Source organism: Macrosteles quadrilineatus, unplaced genomic scaffold (assembly GCF_028750875.1).
Source record: "Macrosteles quadrilineatus isolate MER2022 unplaced genomic scaffold, UCM_ALF_1.0 Scaffold_9__3_contigs__length_116548681, whole genome shotgun sequence".
Classification (NCBI taxonomy): domain Eukaryota; kingdom Metazoa; phylum Arthropoda; class Insecta; order Hemiptera; family Cicadellidae; genus Macrosteles; species Macrosteles quadrilineatus.
In genome coordinates this window covers 14,753,311-14,773,013 of record NW_026542602.1, presented here as the reverse complement: position 1 = coordinate 14,773,013, position 19,703 = coordinate 14,753,311, and the positions used below count along the sequence as shown (strand labels likewise).

General features: G+C 34.3%; 1 protein-coding gene across 1 annotated transcript; it reads left to right on the top strand.

Moving 5' to 3' along the window:
• The first annotated feature begins 16,459 nt into the window (after positions 1–16,459).
• On the top strand, positions 16,460–18,898 carry LOC129002614 (cuticle protein 16.5-like). Its single transcript, XM_054430555.1, has 2 exons — positions 16,460–16,499; positions 17,996–18,898. The coding sequence occupies exons 1-2, from the start codon at positions 16,488–16,490 to the stop codon at positions 18,755–18,757; spliced, it is 774 nt and encodes a 257-aa protein (XP_054286530.1). The 5' UTR covers positions 16,460–16,487; the 3' UTR covers positions 18,758–18,898.
• Positions 18,899–19,703: the final 805 nt, after the last annotated feature.

Sequence of the window (19,703 nt, the reverse complement as noted above, 5' to 3'; positions counted from 1 at the left end):
TGGATGTTATTACTCCCCTTCCTTATCGCTTTTTAAATCAGATGCAATGTTTTATAGCGTATCAAACTTAATTCAAATCTACTCCCATATTAATAACGTTTAAGGACAAAAATCTAAAGTGTTTACATTTTTTATAATTATAGTACAGCAAGAATATTCTCATAATTATAAATCGAGACCCAAATCTGTTAACGAATACTACTCATTTACCAACATGCTAGTTCTAGTTTCATAACCTCAGATACAAAACAATAGTCAAAACTGCTTGTGAAGGTTATCAACAACATTAACCTTCTGATAATGATCGATTACTGATAAAATCTGAACGTAACTTGGTTAGTTATTCTCTTTATGGATGTTTACACAACAAACCAGGCGATAGCATCACTCACGCCTGGCCTTGGAGTAGAGCATGCGCAGAAAACTACATGTAACTTGCGCAGAGAGCCACAACTGACTTGCGCGGTAACGATCAGCTGATTTAGTGAATTGCCTAGTAAACAATCAGCTGGCCATTGTTATTTATTGACTAGTAATCAGAAATGTAACAATCACGTCTCGATGTTAGATGCGCAATGATTCTACTGTAGTACTTTAGATAAATCAGCCTGTACAACCTGTCTTTATGTGGTTTTTACTACGAGAACTTGGCTTCAAAGATATAAATGTGCAACTCTTGATGGAATAGATGTTGTTTACATAATGTAATACAAGTAGGTCAGTTGATCTATGGATCGAATACATTAAGTGGGACACGACAAAAGCAGTTTTTATTAAAAAAAAAAAAAAAACAGTATTTAAATTTTTTTGTTTGAAATTTTCGAACATAGCTTATTTGTTACCTTTATGTAAATGGTTGATTTTCATACATAAATAAATCAAATATTTTGTATGGTAAATGGCAATAAAATACTATATAGCCATAAAAAATCCTACTTCCTTGAAAACTGAAAATCTACATATTTATTATATGATTTCAAAGAAATTTTAAGTGAGAGAATCAAAGACTATTTCCTATTTTCATATAATTGCCAACATTAATTGCTTCAGTTGATTACAGAAATAGGACCTTAAAAATATACATAAATAGTAAATTGTAAATGTAAAGTGTTAATTTTAGTGTTTAATGTTGTTTTGGCATTTATGTTTTGAGGATTTTAGGGGTGTTATATCTTCTTACTCCAACACTCTATTTCCTAGAATTGATAACCTAAAATGAGTAAACAATGGAATATGAGCTATTGTGGTGTACCTCAGGGCTCTATCTTAGGACCTTTGTTGTTTTTAATCTATATTAACGACCTGCCTTTTAATTTAAACTCAAAGCTTGTTCTATATGCTGATGATACAACAGCTATATTAAAATCAAACAGCCCTAACAATTTACAAAATTTGAAAAACCAAACTTTTGACGATCTAAACAAATGGTTCACAGCAAATGGACTTAGTCTTAATTGTTCTAAAAATCAAGTTATTAGGTTCAAAACTACTCATGATAGAGAAAACATTGAATTAAATATTAATATTCAGGGAGAAATTATTAATGAAACCTCATCTACTAAATTTTTAGGTATCCAGGTACAAAATACATTAAATTGGGATAAATATACATCAATTCTAGCTAATAAACTTAACACAGTCTGTTTCCAGATGTCTGTCCTGCAGCATTTTACTGACCTCAAGACAAGGATGATTGTTTATTATGCTTTGTTTGTGTCAAACATGATGTATGGAATTGAGTTCTGGGGCAACTGCTCAAATGCCGTGACCATTTATAAAATTCAAAAAAGGATCCTTAGAATTATGACATTTTCAAAACCCAGACGATCCTGTAAACTATTATTTAGAGAGTTGAAAATATTAACGCTTCCGTCAGTTTATATCCTGCAAACATTAATCTTGATAAAAAAAACCTTGGATCTTTTATGAATGAAAACCATACACATAATTATTTAACACGACATCAAAACTATTTACAACTGTCCATTCACAGACTTACCTCACTTGAAACCCTTCCACAATATCTAGGGAAAAAATTGTACAATAAACTGCCTGAAAATATTAAATTACTAGAATCGTTTGACAAATACAAGAAAGAAGTTGCCAAATTGCTGGTTGACAGAGCGTATTATAAAGTTAATGATTTTTTAGGTGATGTATTTATTTGATTTTGTAGTTATTATAGTTTTATGTATTTTATGTATATGACCATTTCACCTGTTTCCCAGCTATGCTGGATTTTTAAACGTTATGTGAAAATAAATGATTGAATTGAATTGAATTGAATTGAATTGAATTGAATTGAATGACCAGGTTCTGTGGTATTGTCTCGTTATACTCTGCTGAATGTTAACAGTGTACACAAGTCGGAAAAAGAGATAAATGTACTGATGTGCTTTATTCAAGAGGCAGAGCTTAATTAAATGAATAATTCCATTGATTACTGTAATTGTTTATAGTTCAAAAAATTAACAACACGATTAACGATAATTCTTTTGTATTATCCCTATCCGATACCCAAGTTGGACCATGTGCAATAGGAAAGAGATTAGTGGTTATGAGTGTGTTTATATGTTTTGGCCTATATAAACATTGCAAAGTCATTAACCACTTATTTCTACTCTGTGATAAATGATTATTGTTGACTTGTAGCTACATTTTGGTGGGATTCCTTAAAAAAAAAGAATATAAACTTTCGTTAAAATGACATTGTATATATTTTATAGACGTAGAGGGTGTAATTAGATTTGTCATTATTGTAATGGAACAGTAGACGCTTAAGTTTATTCTTTGCATAATTCTAGGAAGTAAAACAGTTCATATTGTCACTAAGTTTGGTTTGGTGGCAAAACGGTCTTGTAAAACGAGTGTTTGCCTATCTCACGCTCTCATACTTTCAAACAAACAACAACAGCCCAATACTTTTAGCCCATATTTCTTAACACTTTTAGCGCTGTTTAATTCCTTCTCTCGCCGTTTTCGAGCTTTTCTGGGCGAACTTTTTATCACGCAGTATAACACCTTAGTAATCATTTAGAAACTGTGGACGGGTTGCTGCCAGCGCGGGAAATTATCAGTTTTGGTTGCGGATATCGACAGTCGAATTATGTGCTGTGGATAATCAGCTGATTGAGGATATTACATCCTCGTACGTGTAAATGTAGAACAGGTTATTGTTGCTTCACAACAGCTGATTTGCTAATTGGCAACTGCATGAGTTGCAACGGAGAACGTTTCAGAATCCATAGAAACTAGTTTCGAATCAGTTGTAAGTTTCTATGCATTGTGTCATGTGATGCAATCATATTCGGTTTTTAACATGAGCAAGCAGCCATACTGTTTAGAATATTCGCAAAACCTTAATAAGTCAGTTTCTACAGAACACATCTTAAGTTGTTGGGTAAATTTCGTGTTTATGTATTTCATACTACAGTACATATGATATTAATCATGCCTGTCTTCTGCAACAGACATGCTATCATGAAATTATTCATACAATATTTAATAAGTTCGTTATGCATAAGGGTATACACTCCATACAGTTTTATTTATTTTTATTCAAGAGTAAAATGACAGGAGAGACCTTTTAAATAGAACACACAACACCATTGAATGAACTAATGATTTGTTATAAAATCAGCCAATTATTACTCTTAGCTTGAGCACACCATGAGCACACCAATATAAGAAACTATACATGAAGTATTTGGAATTGCATCAGAATCAATTTAAATTAAAAGTAAGTATTTCTTTCGGACTTTTCTTATGCATGTTATTAATCCTGGGTATTATTAAGAATTATATCTTTGGGTTTGTGACAAGTAGAAAACCCTGTTTTTTTTTATTTATTAAGTCATTTGATCATTTTCTGATTGGTTACGTATGATTTTTAGCTCACTTTGTCATTACCGTAAAGCTATAAAGCTATGCACGAGTATTATATCGGAGGAAATTAATGGTACATATCCGACTAAATTTGAAATGACATCATCACAGCATCTAAACTCAAATCTTCATTTGAGCACATCATTGATATGGTCATCGTTACGTTTGAGAATGTAACACCAGGATGTGTGCAACATGATAATGTAGTGGAGTTTTTTCTTCCTTGGACACTAGACACTAACCTTGGATAATTTTTCACATTACTTCAGGCTAGACCAAGGGGCTGTGTCCGGTTGCGTTATTATCACTTAGATTAGTGCCCCACAATCTACCAATACATCACCTCGCTCCTATACGTATATTGATAAGTATGGTCGCCATTTCAAAGTAAAGTGTTAAAGTACTAAGCATAGGACAAAAATAAAAGTTTGTCCGTACACTTGCTTGTTTTAGACTATAGGATAGGATAGGGTATAGTTATCTGAATAGCTTAGTTTCGAATAAAGACTAGCTGTTTTAATCAGGATATTTTTTTATTATTTCCCTATTTACAGACATCGCATCTCAAATCATGTAAGTACCGTGAGAACATAAGTTGCTCACCTACAGTGACAGTAGACAGTACTGTTCTCATTGTAGTCTCCCACACTCCACACTTACCCCTAGGTCCAGGAGAATGTCCCCATGTCCTCTACACCTCTACAGTCGTGCCTCTTGGTCACGCTCTGTACCTTGGACTGGACACTCACTACAGTCAGTTCTGAGAGGAGACGTTTTCGATAAGACACGACAATTAAATGCTCCCGGCAAGACAGTTATTCAGGCTGTTAAAATGTTTTATGCTACAAATCAAATCAATCTCATTGAGTACTTGAATACTGTTCTGAGGATCACAAAAGTGTTTCTTCAATTAACAACCAGTCCATGAGCGAAAAATATACAAAGTTAACTATACCGTATATGTAAAAATAACATTTATGACAACCTCAGTATTTATTAATTAAATACCTAGAAAATATGTTTCATATATTTTTAAGCCAATCTTTGTGTCTTAAGGCTGGGCGCACACTGATGCAGCGTTTCGCCTAGTGTTGCGAGGCAAAATGTTTCGCTGGGTACCGAGCTCCCCATGTATTTCAATGGGATGCCACACACCGAGGCGCATCGCAACCCCTTGAAACATTTGATCATCTGCTCGACGAATGGATCCCATACAGCACGATGTTTGATGTTTCAAGGAGAAAAACGCTATGCACATGCGCCAAATCCCTTCCAATAGCTTTCAAAATTCAATTGACCGTTTGTTGTTTGAAAAATAACTCTTCTTTGAAAATTGAATTTTGGAGTTTCGTTAAAAAGTAACATTTATATTTTGAATTTCCATTGAACAACATTGCTGTTTAATTTTCTTGCTACCACTTTGGTAGTCATACAGCCCATGCAAAGTAGTAAAATAATTAAGAAATTAGCAAGGTTACTCAGTTCATGAATCATTATTTAGATAACCATCACAGCATTATCTAATAATAATTTCTTACGGTATTTAAAATCCTTCTATAAAATAGTATAGCTATTATTTGACAATAATTGTACAATTTCCCTGGATCTGATTTAATTTCTAAAGAGAAAGCTGTCTATCAACAGATTGATTGGATGAACTCAATGTTGTCTTCCTATTTAGTCCAGTATTTTGCAAACACTGATATACAGCACTGACTTTCTCGTCACTTTTATGTTAAAACAATACTGTAGTGTATAGGACCAGTAAACATAATATTTATTCTATTTTTTTTCTAAATTTTGCTTGAAGCCAAATGCTGAATCATGCTTGAACCTCCCGCACACTGGAGAAGCAAATAAACAAAACTCTTCAAGCAAATCGTTGTGCAAAATTTTGCTTCAGGTATAATACTGGATCAGTGTGCGCCCAGCCTAAGTACACAGACAATTTCGGCACCGAGGTTCTTGGTTCATTTAGATGAAATACAAAAGTAAAACAACACATTTTTACAGATTTGTCAATAACGGTAATTTTTTAGGACCTACACAAATCTGTGTCAGTAATAACAATTTCAATATTAACACCGCTCATCTACTGAGATCACATGCCTCAACTGAGTGCTGAGCTCTCGAGAAACCCAAGTGATTGTTATGCGTCTAGAAACCGTCATTTGACTGCGTATGAAGATTTATATGAGGGAAAGCAACAAGAGAGATCTCAAAGCGATGATGTAGAGTCACTTGTGTGTTGATTAGTGGCGATTTACTGGTTTGCTGAGGTATCTGTAATTTTGCTGCGTAACAGTTACTGGCTTGGTAACAGTTTCAGTGCTCCTGGTGACTTGCGAGATACCTGTTATACATGACTATAATGAGCACATAATGAACTGTGGTGGGGTTAAGAAAAGCAAGACACAAAACGTAAACATATAATAAGAACTTAATTGATTTTATGTAAATAAGCTTTTTGTTTGGGAACACTCATAATGTAAACAAATTATTGGGTAGTGTTAAACTTTGTGTTAGAACTTAGAAATTACGGCCCCAATGGCTAAACAAAATGTATTTTTGAGATCAACCCTGATGATGAGCATTAACTACCGTTAATTTCTATATAACGAAAGGTAACATAACGCAAAACATTATCCTGCTGATTCTAGATTATACGAGATATATGTGGACAGTTGTAGTAATTATAAAGATCTTGTGTAGAAAATTAACAATAAATTGCACTTATTTGCGGAGATGTGATTTCTAGTACATATAACGTGTTAGGTATCTTATTTCGTGCTAAATTAGGTATCTTATTTCGATGGTGAAAACCTATAAAATTAGGTATGTTTTGTAAAACCTGAGAATAGTTAGTTGTAAGATCCGTCGATGCCAGTGAAGTAGTTAAGTACTAAAGAACCTGACTCCTGATCAACTTGTGAACAATTTTCCACTGTCAGACAATGATAAGCGAAATCCAACTCCGCAATATGATGAATGTATGTCTATTACATGGAATTTTGTACGTTATGGCTTTCAGAAGTATCAAATATCTCATAAGAAAGGCAAAGTGTAAAGCCTAGTATTTATTACTACCTCTTTCTACAAGAACGTTGTGTTAAACCTTAAAACCACTTATAAACTAAGTGAGGCCGACAACAAACTGTCATAAAACCATGCTGACCACTAGTCGTGTCTAGGTGATCCACTAGTTTTGCAATTGACAAAAAGTAATTGCGCAAGTTGCAGCAGACAGTTGCAAAAACTCGGCGCAACTTGAGCCTCGGTCCATGGGAGACCAAGAGCAATCGATTGCGCAATGCGCAACACGACCGACACGTTGCCGTCACGTTAGACGTACGTTATTGTCACGTTTTTGTGGCCTACATCGGAACATGAGTCGATGGACAAGCTCACTCTCAAACTGTGAAACGTCGTTTTTGCTAAATAATTCTAACGTGCCCTTTGTCAGAAAAAGCCTTTCCTGGTTTACATAATCTATTGTTTTGGTAACATAGGTTGAAGCAGCTTTGTCTTACCTATATGTTATGAGGTAGGTGGATGGTCACGTTTTTAGGATTCTGTTGCTGTGGGGGATTATGTTAAAATTTAATAAATGTAGTCTGATGTTCCAAATTGTGTTTTATACTGTACTAACAACTCGGATTGCTAATAGTTTTGAGTTCGGATGACAACAAACTCAGATTAGAGATAGTACTGAAATCGATTTCTACAGATTCGGATTGCATTGAAATCACTTCACCACCAAAACCAAATGGGATCTTTAGGGTTCAGATTCTACTGCTCAACATAACTAATATTTCGGAACACTGCCAATTATTCGTTTTACTACTAAGTACCTGGGGACCGAGCTTTGCTCGAAGAAAATCATTAGTTTACTCTGAAAGCAGTTTAGTATTGCAGATACATTAATCCACTCCCAAACTCCACACTGCTCACCTTTACTACTTCCTTCACCACGTTGTGGACCTGTTTGCCCTCCTTCCCTATACCATTTTAGAATTGCAGATACATAAATGCCACAGACAGTTCCCACACTCTGCACTGCTAACCTTACTACTTCCTTCACCATTTCCTACGTCATGGACCTGTTTTCCTCCCTTCTCATAGCATTTTAGGATTGTAGATACCTTAATCTAATCCCCATTAACAGTTCCCACAATCCAGACTGCTCACCTTAACTACTTCCTTCACCACTTCCTACGTCGCGGACCTGTTTCCCTTCCTTCCAACCGCATTTTAGGATTGCAGATACCTTAATCTAATCGTCATAAACAGTTCCCACACTCCGGACTGTTTTCTTTTACTACTTCCTTCACAACTTCCTACGTTGTGGACCTGTTTCCCTCCCTTCCCATAGCATTTTAGGATTGTAGATAACTTAATGTAATAATCATTGATAGTTCCCACACTCCGGACAGCACGACTTGACTACTTCTCTCACCACTTCCTACGTCACCGACCTGTTTCCCTCCCTTCCCACGGCATTTTAGGTTTGCAGATACCTTAATCTAATCGTCATAAACAGTTCCCACACTCCGGACTGCTTGCCTTTACTACTTCCTTCACCACTTCCTACGCCGTGGACAAAATCCCTCCCTTCCCCTAGCATTTTAGGATTGTATATACCTTAATCTAATCCTTATTAACAGTTCCCACACTCCGGACAGCTCGCCTTTACTACTTCCTTTACCACTTCCTACGTCGTGGACCTGTTTTCCTCCCTTCCCATTGCATTTTAAGATTGCAGATACCTTAATCTAATCGTCATATACAGTTCCCACACTCCGGACTGTTAGCTTTTACTACTTCCTTCACCACTTCCTACGTCGCGGACCTGTTTCCCTACCATCCCATCGCATTTTAGGATTGCATATACCTTAATCTAATCGTCATAAACAGTTCCCACACTCCACACTGCTAGCCTTTACTACAATCATAGATAAAAAAAGTCCTGCTACAATGTATCGAGTAATCTTTAGTATAATCTTTGCTCAATAGTAACAACTGATGTTTTTCCTTTTCAACTGTATTTTGTAATTGCTAAAATACTGTGGATAGACTACTTACAAGTCTTTTGTTTACTTTTTCCTTGTTATTAAATTCAACCAACATGGTTACTTAGCAACCCATAAGACTAATGTTAAAAAAATGTGACTTTCAGTTTCATTTTTCTACGTAATTAGATTTTCGTTGGCAGTTCTAAGTGCAGTTAACTCGTTTTTAGGCCAAAAATAAGCTATTTACAAGATTTGAAGAAAATCGTCGGAGCCGTTTTCGAGATCTTTCTGCAAGCAAGCAAGCAAGCATACATACATACAAGCAAACATTGCTCGTATTAGAGTATAGGATTTAAATCACTGGCATTTTAGATTTTCACGATTTTGAATATTATTAAAAGACTCTAGAAGCCTATTTAGTTTGCTATTGCAATGGATTCACATGAGTAATATTTCAGGTCTCCACCAACTCAGATTCCTACTGATTCGTATTTTGACAGTACTTATAATCAATACTTATTATCAACCATACCTTTCCTTTTTAAACGTCTTTGTTTCCAGTATGTAATAATAATTTAATTACCAGATTTTTTATTATTGATACTGTTTATGTTTTCATTCTTCATATTTCTTTCATTAAAAACAGTTCACTATTTTTTCAATCCATTATTTCTTTTGTTAGTACCCATACTTATTAACACACAGTCAGCTTGATCATTACTAATGATTTGGGTCACTAGCAATTTATACTACAACCACATAGACTACAATGAAACTTGTGAAAAACTTACGAAAGTATTGTGGTTTTGTATATATCCCTCACCCTAAAAAAAAATGTCTTCATACACATTGATTTCTTTAAAATTGCTTACCAAGTGTGAAATTGATTCAACAGTGCTAACTCAAAATGAGGTGTGAAACAACCTTTTGCTTTCACGAAGTATAATTACTACAACTCTGTTATCGTGTCCAAGGTTACCTTTTGGTTCTAGTTTTCAGAAAACATTGTAATTACGAGGACATGGGCATGTGTTGTGCCTATTTATTACAACACTTCTGATATTATTCCCGCCATCACAAACCCACACCCACACGAATTAATTTCGTTGCCGCGAATTGACCTTTGAAATAATCTGCATTGTAACCCATATGTGTCAAGGTATACGTACAAGTAATTTTTAACCGCATTAATGTTTATTTTATTTTGATTTTATTGACACACTGAGCTAAAAGTTGATAGTACAAAAAAACTAAATTAAGGTCGGTTTCTTTTTACGTATTCTATTGATTAAATTATTTAACAGAGTTAAATAAAAAGTATTTTTCAATACTCGTATTTCTTTGGCATATAAATACGCAAAGAATTTTTTTTCGAAACTCAAATACTTTTATCTTGGTTGCTATGAATCTATTATTTACTTTTCATATAAGCGGTGGGTTTTTTTTTCTCTTTATAGACGGTCATGAACGATTCCATTTAAGTTAGAATATTTTGCATTTTATGAACGTTGTTTTGACGTTGTAAGTTGTGGCAATTGATTAGGCATGAAAAACTAGCAAATATATGTTGTATTATACAATAGTCTAAACCTAATCTATGAACTTCATGTATTATATAGTTTATTATATTACCACTCAGGAACTATCCATCATACTACATAGGTATCTTATAGCCATTTGAATTTATATTAATTACGATCGGTTTGGTGCCAAGAAGAGATAAAATCTTTATATTTAGCATTTTGTGTTACTTAAATACTCACTGTCGGCCACTTAATTCGAACTTTAGAGAATTCTGGGTTTAAGTAAGTGGTAAAACCATGAACAAAGATAACTCATAGCTTTGTACACTTTTTTGTTTGTTTCTCAAAGAAGCAACTAATTAACATAACTGTTCACTATTTTACTCTAATAGATTTAGGCTTTTATATCTAATCTTACTCTAAAAATATTTATACTATTACTATTCTTTTCAGCGTTGGTTCAGTCCTTAGAAAATATGTAACTTGTTTTAGAATTCAAAACTAAACCTAGCTGCCATTGATAATTAATCAGTTGGTTATCGATGCTAACAGAATAATAGTTTTCGCTCAGTTTCTTTTATTCTGATGTTTTACTAATAAAGCTACACAACGAATCAATAATTAATCCTTCTCAACTTCACGCAACTCATTAAACTCATACTTGGTTAAAAAACATCAAGCCTCACATTTGAAGATACTATGAAAATACATGTTATTTGCCTACTTTTATCTACAGCCTTGACAATGCACGTCACAGCTTAGTTCACGAACTTCATCCTCTACTCACGAATATTATACAACATATTTGTACAACTTATATTTTGTACAACATATTCGTACAATTTACTATTTTGTTTCCTGTAATTTCAAGTTGTGAATGTTTTTTCATTGTAAAGTGGCTATGCCGTTGCGAAATAAAATAAAATAAATAAAATATTGATATTACCTTAACAAAATTAAAGATTCGCTACATTTAGAACTCTTCCAGGTCTCCATACACCGCCCTTGCAGTTTCCTCATTTTGAGAACAGTGGCGATGTTTGGCGGGAAACGGAGAGGAAGAAGAAGTCCGATAACAAAGTCCATTGTTGGTTCAAACCAGTGACATAACGTTGACCGGAAGTGTGGTCTATCAGGAGTGACAGGGAGAGCACTCCTGTCCGTCATTCTGACAAGGTATAGGCTACCTCATTTTACTATCACTAGACCGTGGGAGTTGTAAATACAAAGTAAAATAAGAAAAGAGACAACCACGAAACCGTAGAAAGAGGATTGTGTCAAGGAATCGGTTATCATAAATAGTTTACACATAATCAAACCGAACCGAACAGTAGTACAATTTGTTTATGCTTACATTACCTTAAAGCTTACAGCAAGCTAAAACAATTTGATCTGCAGAGCATCTGCTGAATGTATCAAGCTATACAGCTTACGTCACGCAAGTCTTGGAATGTACGTGTGTGTTTAATGTATTGCTCTGGACTTCAGAGTGTGAGTTTACGTTCATAAAATATTTGGAAAACCTCTTTAACATCAAGCACAATACAACCTAATTTATGTAGGATTTTGTATATATCATTTCAGTTTGTATGGTAAAACTAACATTAATAACAAGTTACAGCAAAATGAACTGCACGTTTCATATAATTTTAACCCTATGCAAACAGCAGTTCCAATTTACTTTAGATTATTTAATGTTATTTTTTATAGCGTTGTTTATATCCACAGCAAATTCGTCTCGACAAGTTCCTCCATATGTAGGATGTGAAACGCAAAACGTACAAGTCCCTTTAGTGGTATTGTAACAGAAACGGCGCTCTTCGTACAGTATTGCAAGATTAGTAAAGATTTGCTGATTCATACAGTTATGCATCTGTAAATTTAGAGAGGTAAATATATATGAAAAATGCATAGTCTCTGGGGTTCAGAACAAAGTAGTAATGTTGTGACTCTACTGAGAAAAGCCTTCATAATAGTTATAACAATACAAATGCCAAAACTATACTGATCTAAATCAATTAAATTATATTTTTAATTGTGTTAGAGTTTATATTTTAAGCTAGGCTTATTGCATTTTTGTCTGTTAAATTGCATGAAAATTAAACAAAAATTTTGTTTCATATGTGTTGCGTGTTTGTTTTAAATTAATAGAATTCTGTAGTTATAAAATAAAATATTAAATTTGAAGTTATTTTAGGTTAAAATTAGACAAATAAATAATACAGTATTGTATTCTCTATTACTTATAAAAAGAGGAACATTTTTGCCTAGGTGTATTAAATAATTATTGCACTACATAGTGCCTTCTTCTATCAAACGTCAAATACATATCAGATCGTTGACACAACGTCTCCTACTCAAATTGAAGGCGCAGAAAAACACATGCTGAAAAAATAATATTTTTAGGGAAATTATAAAGTGGATAACAACGGAAACGGTAACCCCTTCGTGTATTATCAATAAAACATTATAATTAAATCTTTAAATATTTTAGGATCAATAATAGCTAATATTGAAAATACTTTATTTAGATTTTCCTTATATAATTGCATTATTTCACTTGATCTTTCATTACGTTGCCTATAATCCAAGTAGAACGATATGTAAATTCTTGTTTACCTCGTACAGTTAACTTAAAAAAATTATCAGTCAGTTAATATAAAAATATTGTGATGGTTTTTTTTATGTTTAAAATAATACCCTTTTGTGAAGTTATTAAATTGTTTGAGTAAATTTTAGCTAAAAGGTATTCAGTCAAATCTCATCTAATATTGATTTAAAACTGTAATTATTCACACTTCTATCAAAAACCTATCAAAGACGATCTCAAAAGTAGTTGTTCAATATTTGATAAGTAAATTGTAAATATTCGTTAGGCTCTTATTCAAACTCATAAGCATTTACAGAAATGTGTGGAAATTAAACTTATTTCTTACCACATTATACAATCATGATGTTTCAATATTACCTTTTATTTAAACAATCTTTGACTTGTCAAAACATGAAACCGAGTTTGAGTTTGGACTACTTATCCTGTTGACTATATTACATTGGTCAATAATTTGACTGATATACTGATATTCAGCCAATAAGTAAAAAAAGAATAACTACCTTTTTGAGGGACCAGGTAGGATGGACTGGATCACAATCTTGATAAAGAAGTTTTGATTAAAGACACAGACCTTTTTTTATGTGACATCAATACTGATGTTTCCAACAATAATGTTATTGATTGTTACATTTGGGTTTAGAGCTTACACAAGTAACTTGGTAGCAATAGATATATTAAACCATATTTGGGTACTGGTACCATAAACTTACTAATACTTGGAATAATGATTACTTTGCAATAGTTGAGTGACACTTTGTAAACAAAGTAGTGCACAATACACAATGAGTGCCATCATTGAATAAGTCGTATGCATAACGGTTAGACCAATCAGCAGTGTGCATCATATTACAGATGTAACTCTACACACCTGGGCTCAGCACGGTGCTGCACAAGGCTACGTAACACGTCTACAGTCTACAGTTGAGATCTTATTGTTTCGATATCCGGTTGTAATGTGAAATGTAAAACCTCTTGCGGTTATACCGAGCCGTAAATATATTTTGAATGTATTTGTTGTTGCTGTTTACTTTGGCAACACTCATTTACACGAGTGATATATGATATTTTTTTGTTGAAATCGAACTTTGATATTAGTGAAGACATTTTTAGCTGTCCTATTCTTAAAGGAATGTCTGAGTTTCGAGGCATCTAGAGAGTTCGACGATTCATATTTATATCGCATTGGAGAAAAGAAGTGTTCAGTAGAATGAACCCACATAATGTTTATTATTCTCTACATTATCTCAATATTACATATTTTTTTATTATTACTTGTTTTATGTTTATTGCTTTACAGATTTTGAAAGTGTTGTGTAATTCCGTAATATTTGAGTATTTAATAACGGAAAACCACTCTAAACCATGTTAATAGTTTACAAAAGAGATCAATGTTATTTTTTTACTAAAAAACCTCATTCTTATGATGTATCTATGTAATAATAAAAATGTTATGTCAAAACAAAATGTAAACACTTAAAAAAATGTGTATAATCTGACTGAGCATTAAGACTAATTAATTCGACTTGAAGGTATTCAAGTAGTTTATTGATAAGTAGGTACAGTTTTATCGTTAAACGTTTTGTTAGTTTAACTGGATATTTCAGGTCAATATTGTATTGTTATAAGTGTGTTTTTTCCAATTAATTTTAGTTTAACTAATGTGGCATAATTGTATAATATACAGCATATATATGTATATGCACATTATGTATATTACAGACTCAACCAGTTCCAATAGTTTTATCATATTATAGTTTATGTTATATTTTTCTTTACTTCATATATAGCCCAATATACAACGGATCTATTATACTGATTACCCGTCAGTATATCTTAAAATGTAAGTTTATACCTATATAATTGAATCTATATAGTCTACCTTTTAACCAATAACCACAATGCATTTGGTATACTTAAAATTCCGTCGTAATAAGATTCCCGAATATTGTGTATTTTTCATTCAAATGAAGTAAATAACAAAAGGAATTTTCTTTTTTGTACAGATTACAATCCCCCTTCCCTTGAATTGGGTTGGAATTGGCGGGATTGGTATGTTGGACAGATTGGGCTAGACTATAAAACTAAGTATGAATGATCAATTTAATTCTTGTAGAATTTTATAATTATATTTGCTGAGTTGCATTAATTACCCATTTTATGGACACTTACTGTCCTTCAGCGGTGTGTCCAAGAGGACCGGTTTTAAGTTATTTAAAATCTCCGTGAAATCTTAAGTATTTTCCTTTGTCAGCTTTGGCAAACATTTGACATTTGGCAATTAACTTATGTTCACCTCTTTACTTTATTAAACACATAGTTTCTCAATACCAAGATGATACTTTTATCCTGAAATGTATATGATAAAATTTCACATTCCTAAGTGTAACAATTTTTACATTAACAAAAATCTATATATAAACTTTACGAATGACGCTAATAATCATTTACATATACATGATTTTAAATCTAGTCCTTTGAAAGATGTAATTTAATCCCTGTTGTGCTCTAAATATTTCACTCGTTGCATTGTAGTATAAAGTTTGTGTAAAAGCTTCCTTTCCTTCGTTGATAGATATTTTTTATTAGTTAAGTCTATTATGGCCTAAGCATAATTTTTTTGTTCAAAATCTCATGACTCTTCTTATGAAGAAATTATTCAATCAATTATTAGTAACTCAGGGATATTTGGATGTTAGGCTATTTATTTAATTGTTAAATAGGGTAATGCAGGATAATGTAAAAAAATATATTGCAGACTAAAACAAACCGGGTGATCAAGAACGTTGCTATTCTTAATTTTTATCTATTCGAGTAGAATTTATCAAACGTAAAAACTTACTCTACATACGAGTACATTTGGCATATACATAACTTTAAACGTTTCTTAGCTTTCCTAAGGACCTCCAAGGAAATATTACTATTAAAAATTTAAATGTAAACGAAAGTGGGCATATTTTATCACAAAAGTGAATTAACAGGGAGCTTAGCGTAAGATAGAGTGATTCCTCGAATAGCTTTTGTCGCTAACCACATATTTCTTTAGCCAGGATCATGTGTTTATAGTCCAATAACCCTTTATTAGGCCCAATAACCCTATTATCATGGACAATTGAGCCCAATTTGGACACATAAAAAAACAACAGATCTTTCTCAAGATTAGACGAGCACCACTGTATAACCACTGACCACTGAGCCATCCAACCATACAATCCTTAAGGGTAACAAATCTGTAAGAATGTGTGTTTTGTTTATCCCTTCCTAAAAGCAAATTTCCTCGTACACCTAGTCACTCCCGAAGTGTTTTCTGAGCTGATGAAAATCCAAAAAGTGGTGTCTTTGCCTGACAAGGATGTTCCACAAGGCCAATGCCACGGCGCCCCGACCACGCCCTGAGGACGTATATATACGCAGAACCTGTACTTGCGACGGTACAGTCTAGACTCACAGACCTGCAACATGTACAAGCTGGTGAGTACACAATCACAACACTAGTGTGTACATCATTATGTATATCAATGATCAACTCATCTTAGGCTTTACTTTAAACAACTATGTTTGAGGAAAAAAATCAATTATTTCATTTAAAATACTAATTATTATAGAGCAGTTTGATTACTCAAAATGTTTTACTTATAGTGAATAAATGTGTGACATGTAATCTATGTATTGGATGTTACCGTAGATAGCGTATGGAATCCATTGATGTGGTAAAATCTATTGTAAACTGTCACTGAATGCCAAATATTCTCCTGGACCATCTTTCTTTATTTGTTTCCAAGTTGATTTTAAGTTTGCGAATGGTTAACGATAACAAAACTTGTAAAACAATAATCAAACACATTTTTTTTATTGTTTGTGAAATGCTTTCTACTAGTACACTTGAATTTTCAAATAATATTGGTGATTTATTCTTGCTATGTTACTGCTACAAAAATTATTTATTTTTATGAAGTAGGCTATGCATTTTTATTCAATCTTTATGATAGTGTTGGTTTATGGTTAAAAAATCTTCTTAACAACTTGTGAAAAATAATAGTTTAATGTCTTGCAAGCTATAAATTATTTAGAATCATGCACATATACACCTAGTCACTCCCGAAGTGTTTTCTGAGCTGATGAAAATCCAAAAAGTGGTGTCTTTGCCTGACAAGGATGTGCCACAAGGCCAACGCCACGGCGCCCCGACCACGCCCCGAGGAGACAAATAATACTGACAAATAATTGTCTCAGTATGTTTTATCTTTAACATTATACTTCTCTATAACTGACCTACTATACTCAATGATAAAATAACAACTTAGGTCCTACTTTGGTTTTGAATAGGTACTAAATGTAGTTATTTTGGGACGTCGTTGTTTACATTAGAGACTCCAACGCTCGGTTTGACTGAAGGCGTCTGCAGCAACAGACATTGCTCTATTGCTCGTTCCATAGAGATCTCTCATAACATGTATAGTTCTATTAATAGCTTCAATTTCAAAACTAAACTCCATTCACTTTTAAAATTACATTTAAGGTATATCAACTAAATGACTAAATAAAAATTTATCTAATTTATATTTAAATATTATTGTACAATCCCAAAACCGCAGTAATAGCTAATAAAATGTGTATTACGATTTTATTACCACCCCGTCCTCAGTAAGAAATACCCTTTTAAATCTGACGAGCACATAATATTCACAAGACCACATTAATTGACGTTAATACAAAAACGTTCGAGGGTCACATTTGATTTGGACAGGAGGAAACAATAAATAATTTAACCTCATACACCTATATCGTCAATCAGGGGCAAGACACAGCTACATTGAAAATCATTAAAAACGTATAATTTCAAGCGATTCCACGTTCTTACTACCGTTTTATCTCTTGTTAGATACATAACAACACTTGAGTATAGGAGGAAGGTGTTCCTAAATACACAGTTAAATTATTTATGTAACCCTGGCTCTCTTTTGCAGGTGGTGTTGTCTGCCCTCCTGGCCGTGGTGGCCGCCAAGCCCTCAGCCGTCTACCCCGCCGCTGCGGCACCCCTGCCTCTCGCTAGGTACGGGTACGCCGCCCCCGCTGTCGCCTACGCTGCTGCTCCAGCTGCTGTTGCCTACGCTGCCCCCGCTCCCGCCCCCGTAGCTTACGCCGCTCCTGCACCTGCGGTTTACGCTGCTCCTGCTGTCGCCGCCCCTGCCCCAGTAGCCTATGCCACCCCCGCAGTTGCAGTTGCTCCCGCCGTAGCACCCGCTGTCGCCATCTCCAAGACCGTCCACTACGCCGAGACACCCGTGGTCACTGGTTACACTTCCACCGTTGTCAAGCCAGACCTCGGAGCTCTTGCCACCCCCGCTCACACCGTCTCCCAGACCCCCGTCCTCGCCCCCGCCAGGTCCGTGCAGACTGTCGTCCCCCAGGTAACCCAGGTGGAGCCTGAGGTTTCTGTCCAGAAGGTTCCCGTGGATGTCCCAGTCCACACTCCCGTCGTTAGCGAGGTTGAGGTACGCACTCCAGTTGTTCAGGGACCCGCTGTTGTTGCCGCCCCCGCTCCTGCTCCCGTAGCGTACGCCGCAGCTGCCCCCGCCATCCACGCCCCCGCTGCCTTTGCCTACGGCGCCCCCGCTGTGGCCGCTGCCCCGGCTCCTCTGGCCTACGCCGCCCCCGTCGCCTACGCTGCTCGCCACGCCTACGCTTACCCAGCTCACGGTTACGCTTACGCCGCACCCGCTCACTAAACCTCACTCTCCACCTAGGTTATCAAATTAGTATAAAATATTGACTTGGTCTTAGTATTTGAATTATCTTTCCTACCTAAGTTATAAATGCTGCAAACTGTGATAATACTATTACTAATTATAATATTTTATACAACAAAATGGATTTTTTCCTCTTTATTCCTTATACCTTGATTTCAAACGAATGTCTTTTACATGTGCTATGATATTAATTTAGGGTTTTAGACGTTTATATGATTTTCATTACAATTATACTAAATATAATCCAGAAATTTTTGTATTTTAATTAAATTATTAAAGCAATTTCTAAAAGATAATTAATCAAATATATGCCTAAAATATATTAATTTCAAATATTGTGGATCATCAAATGTTTGCCACATACCAAGGGTTATGATATACAGTACATAAAGATATAGCCTATACAATTTTCTTAGAAGAAATTACGTGTCAAACAAATAATCCTTAATTTGCTGTCATGTAGACCATATCACCTTCAGACAGAAGCAAATAAAGCTTGATACTTAATTCGTTAGGGAAAAATAGTTCGTTACTGACTTTATATGACAAGCAATAAAACTCTGAGGTTTGACTTCTCAGTGGCTTCGGTTTTTACTCTTACATGGTTGGGTTTCATTATTATTACCTATTTTAATATTTACCGTGGTTTGTACTTTATTATCTAGAGTTTGAATATTCAGTGCATTTTACTTTAGTCAAACTATTAACTATTAACTTTAACAAGCTTTAACTTTCTTTGATCGCTCCCAATTATAAGTAGTATTCCAAAGCAAATATTAACCAACGTACATGAACATAGAATTTATGAATAAAGTCGTTCATTTCTTGCACATCTTATCTTCTTGGCCTTATACTGATAGGCCTACAGTATTGGAATAATCAAGTTACATATGCAAAGGAAGTTCTTGTCCAAAAAGATTGTGTA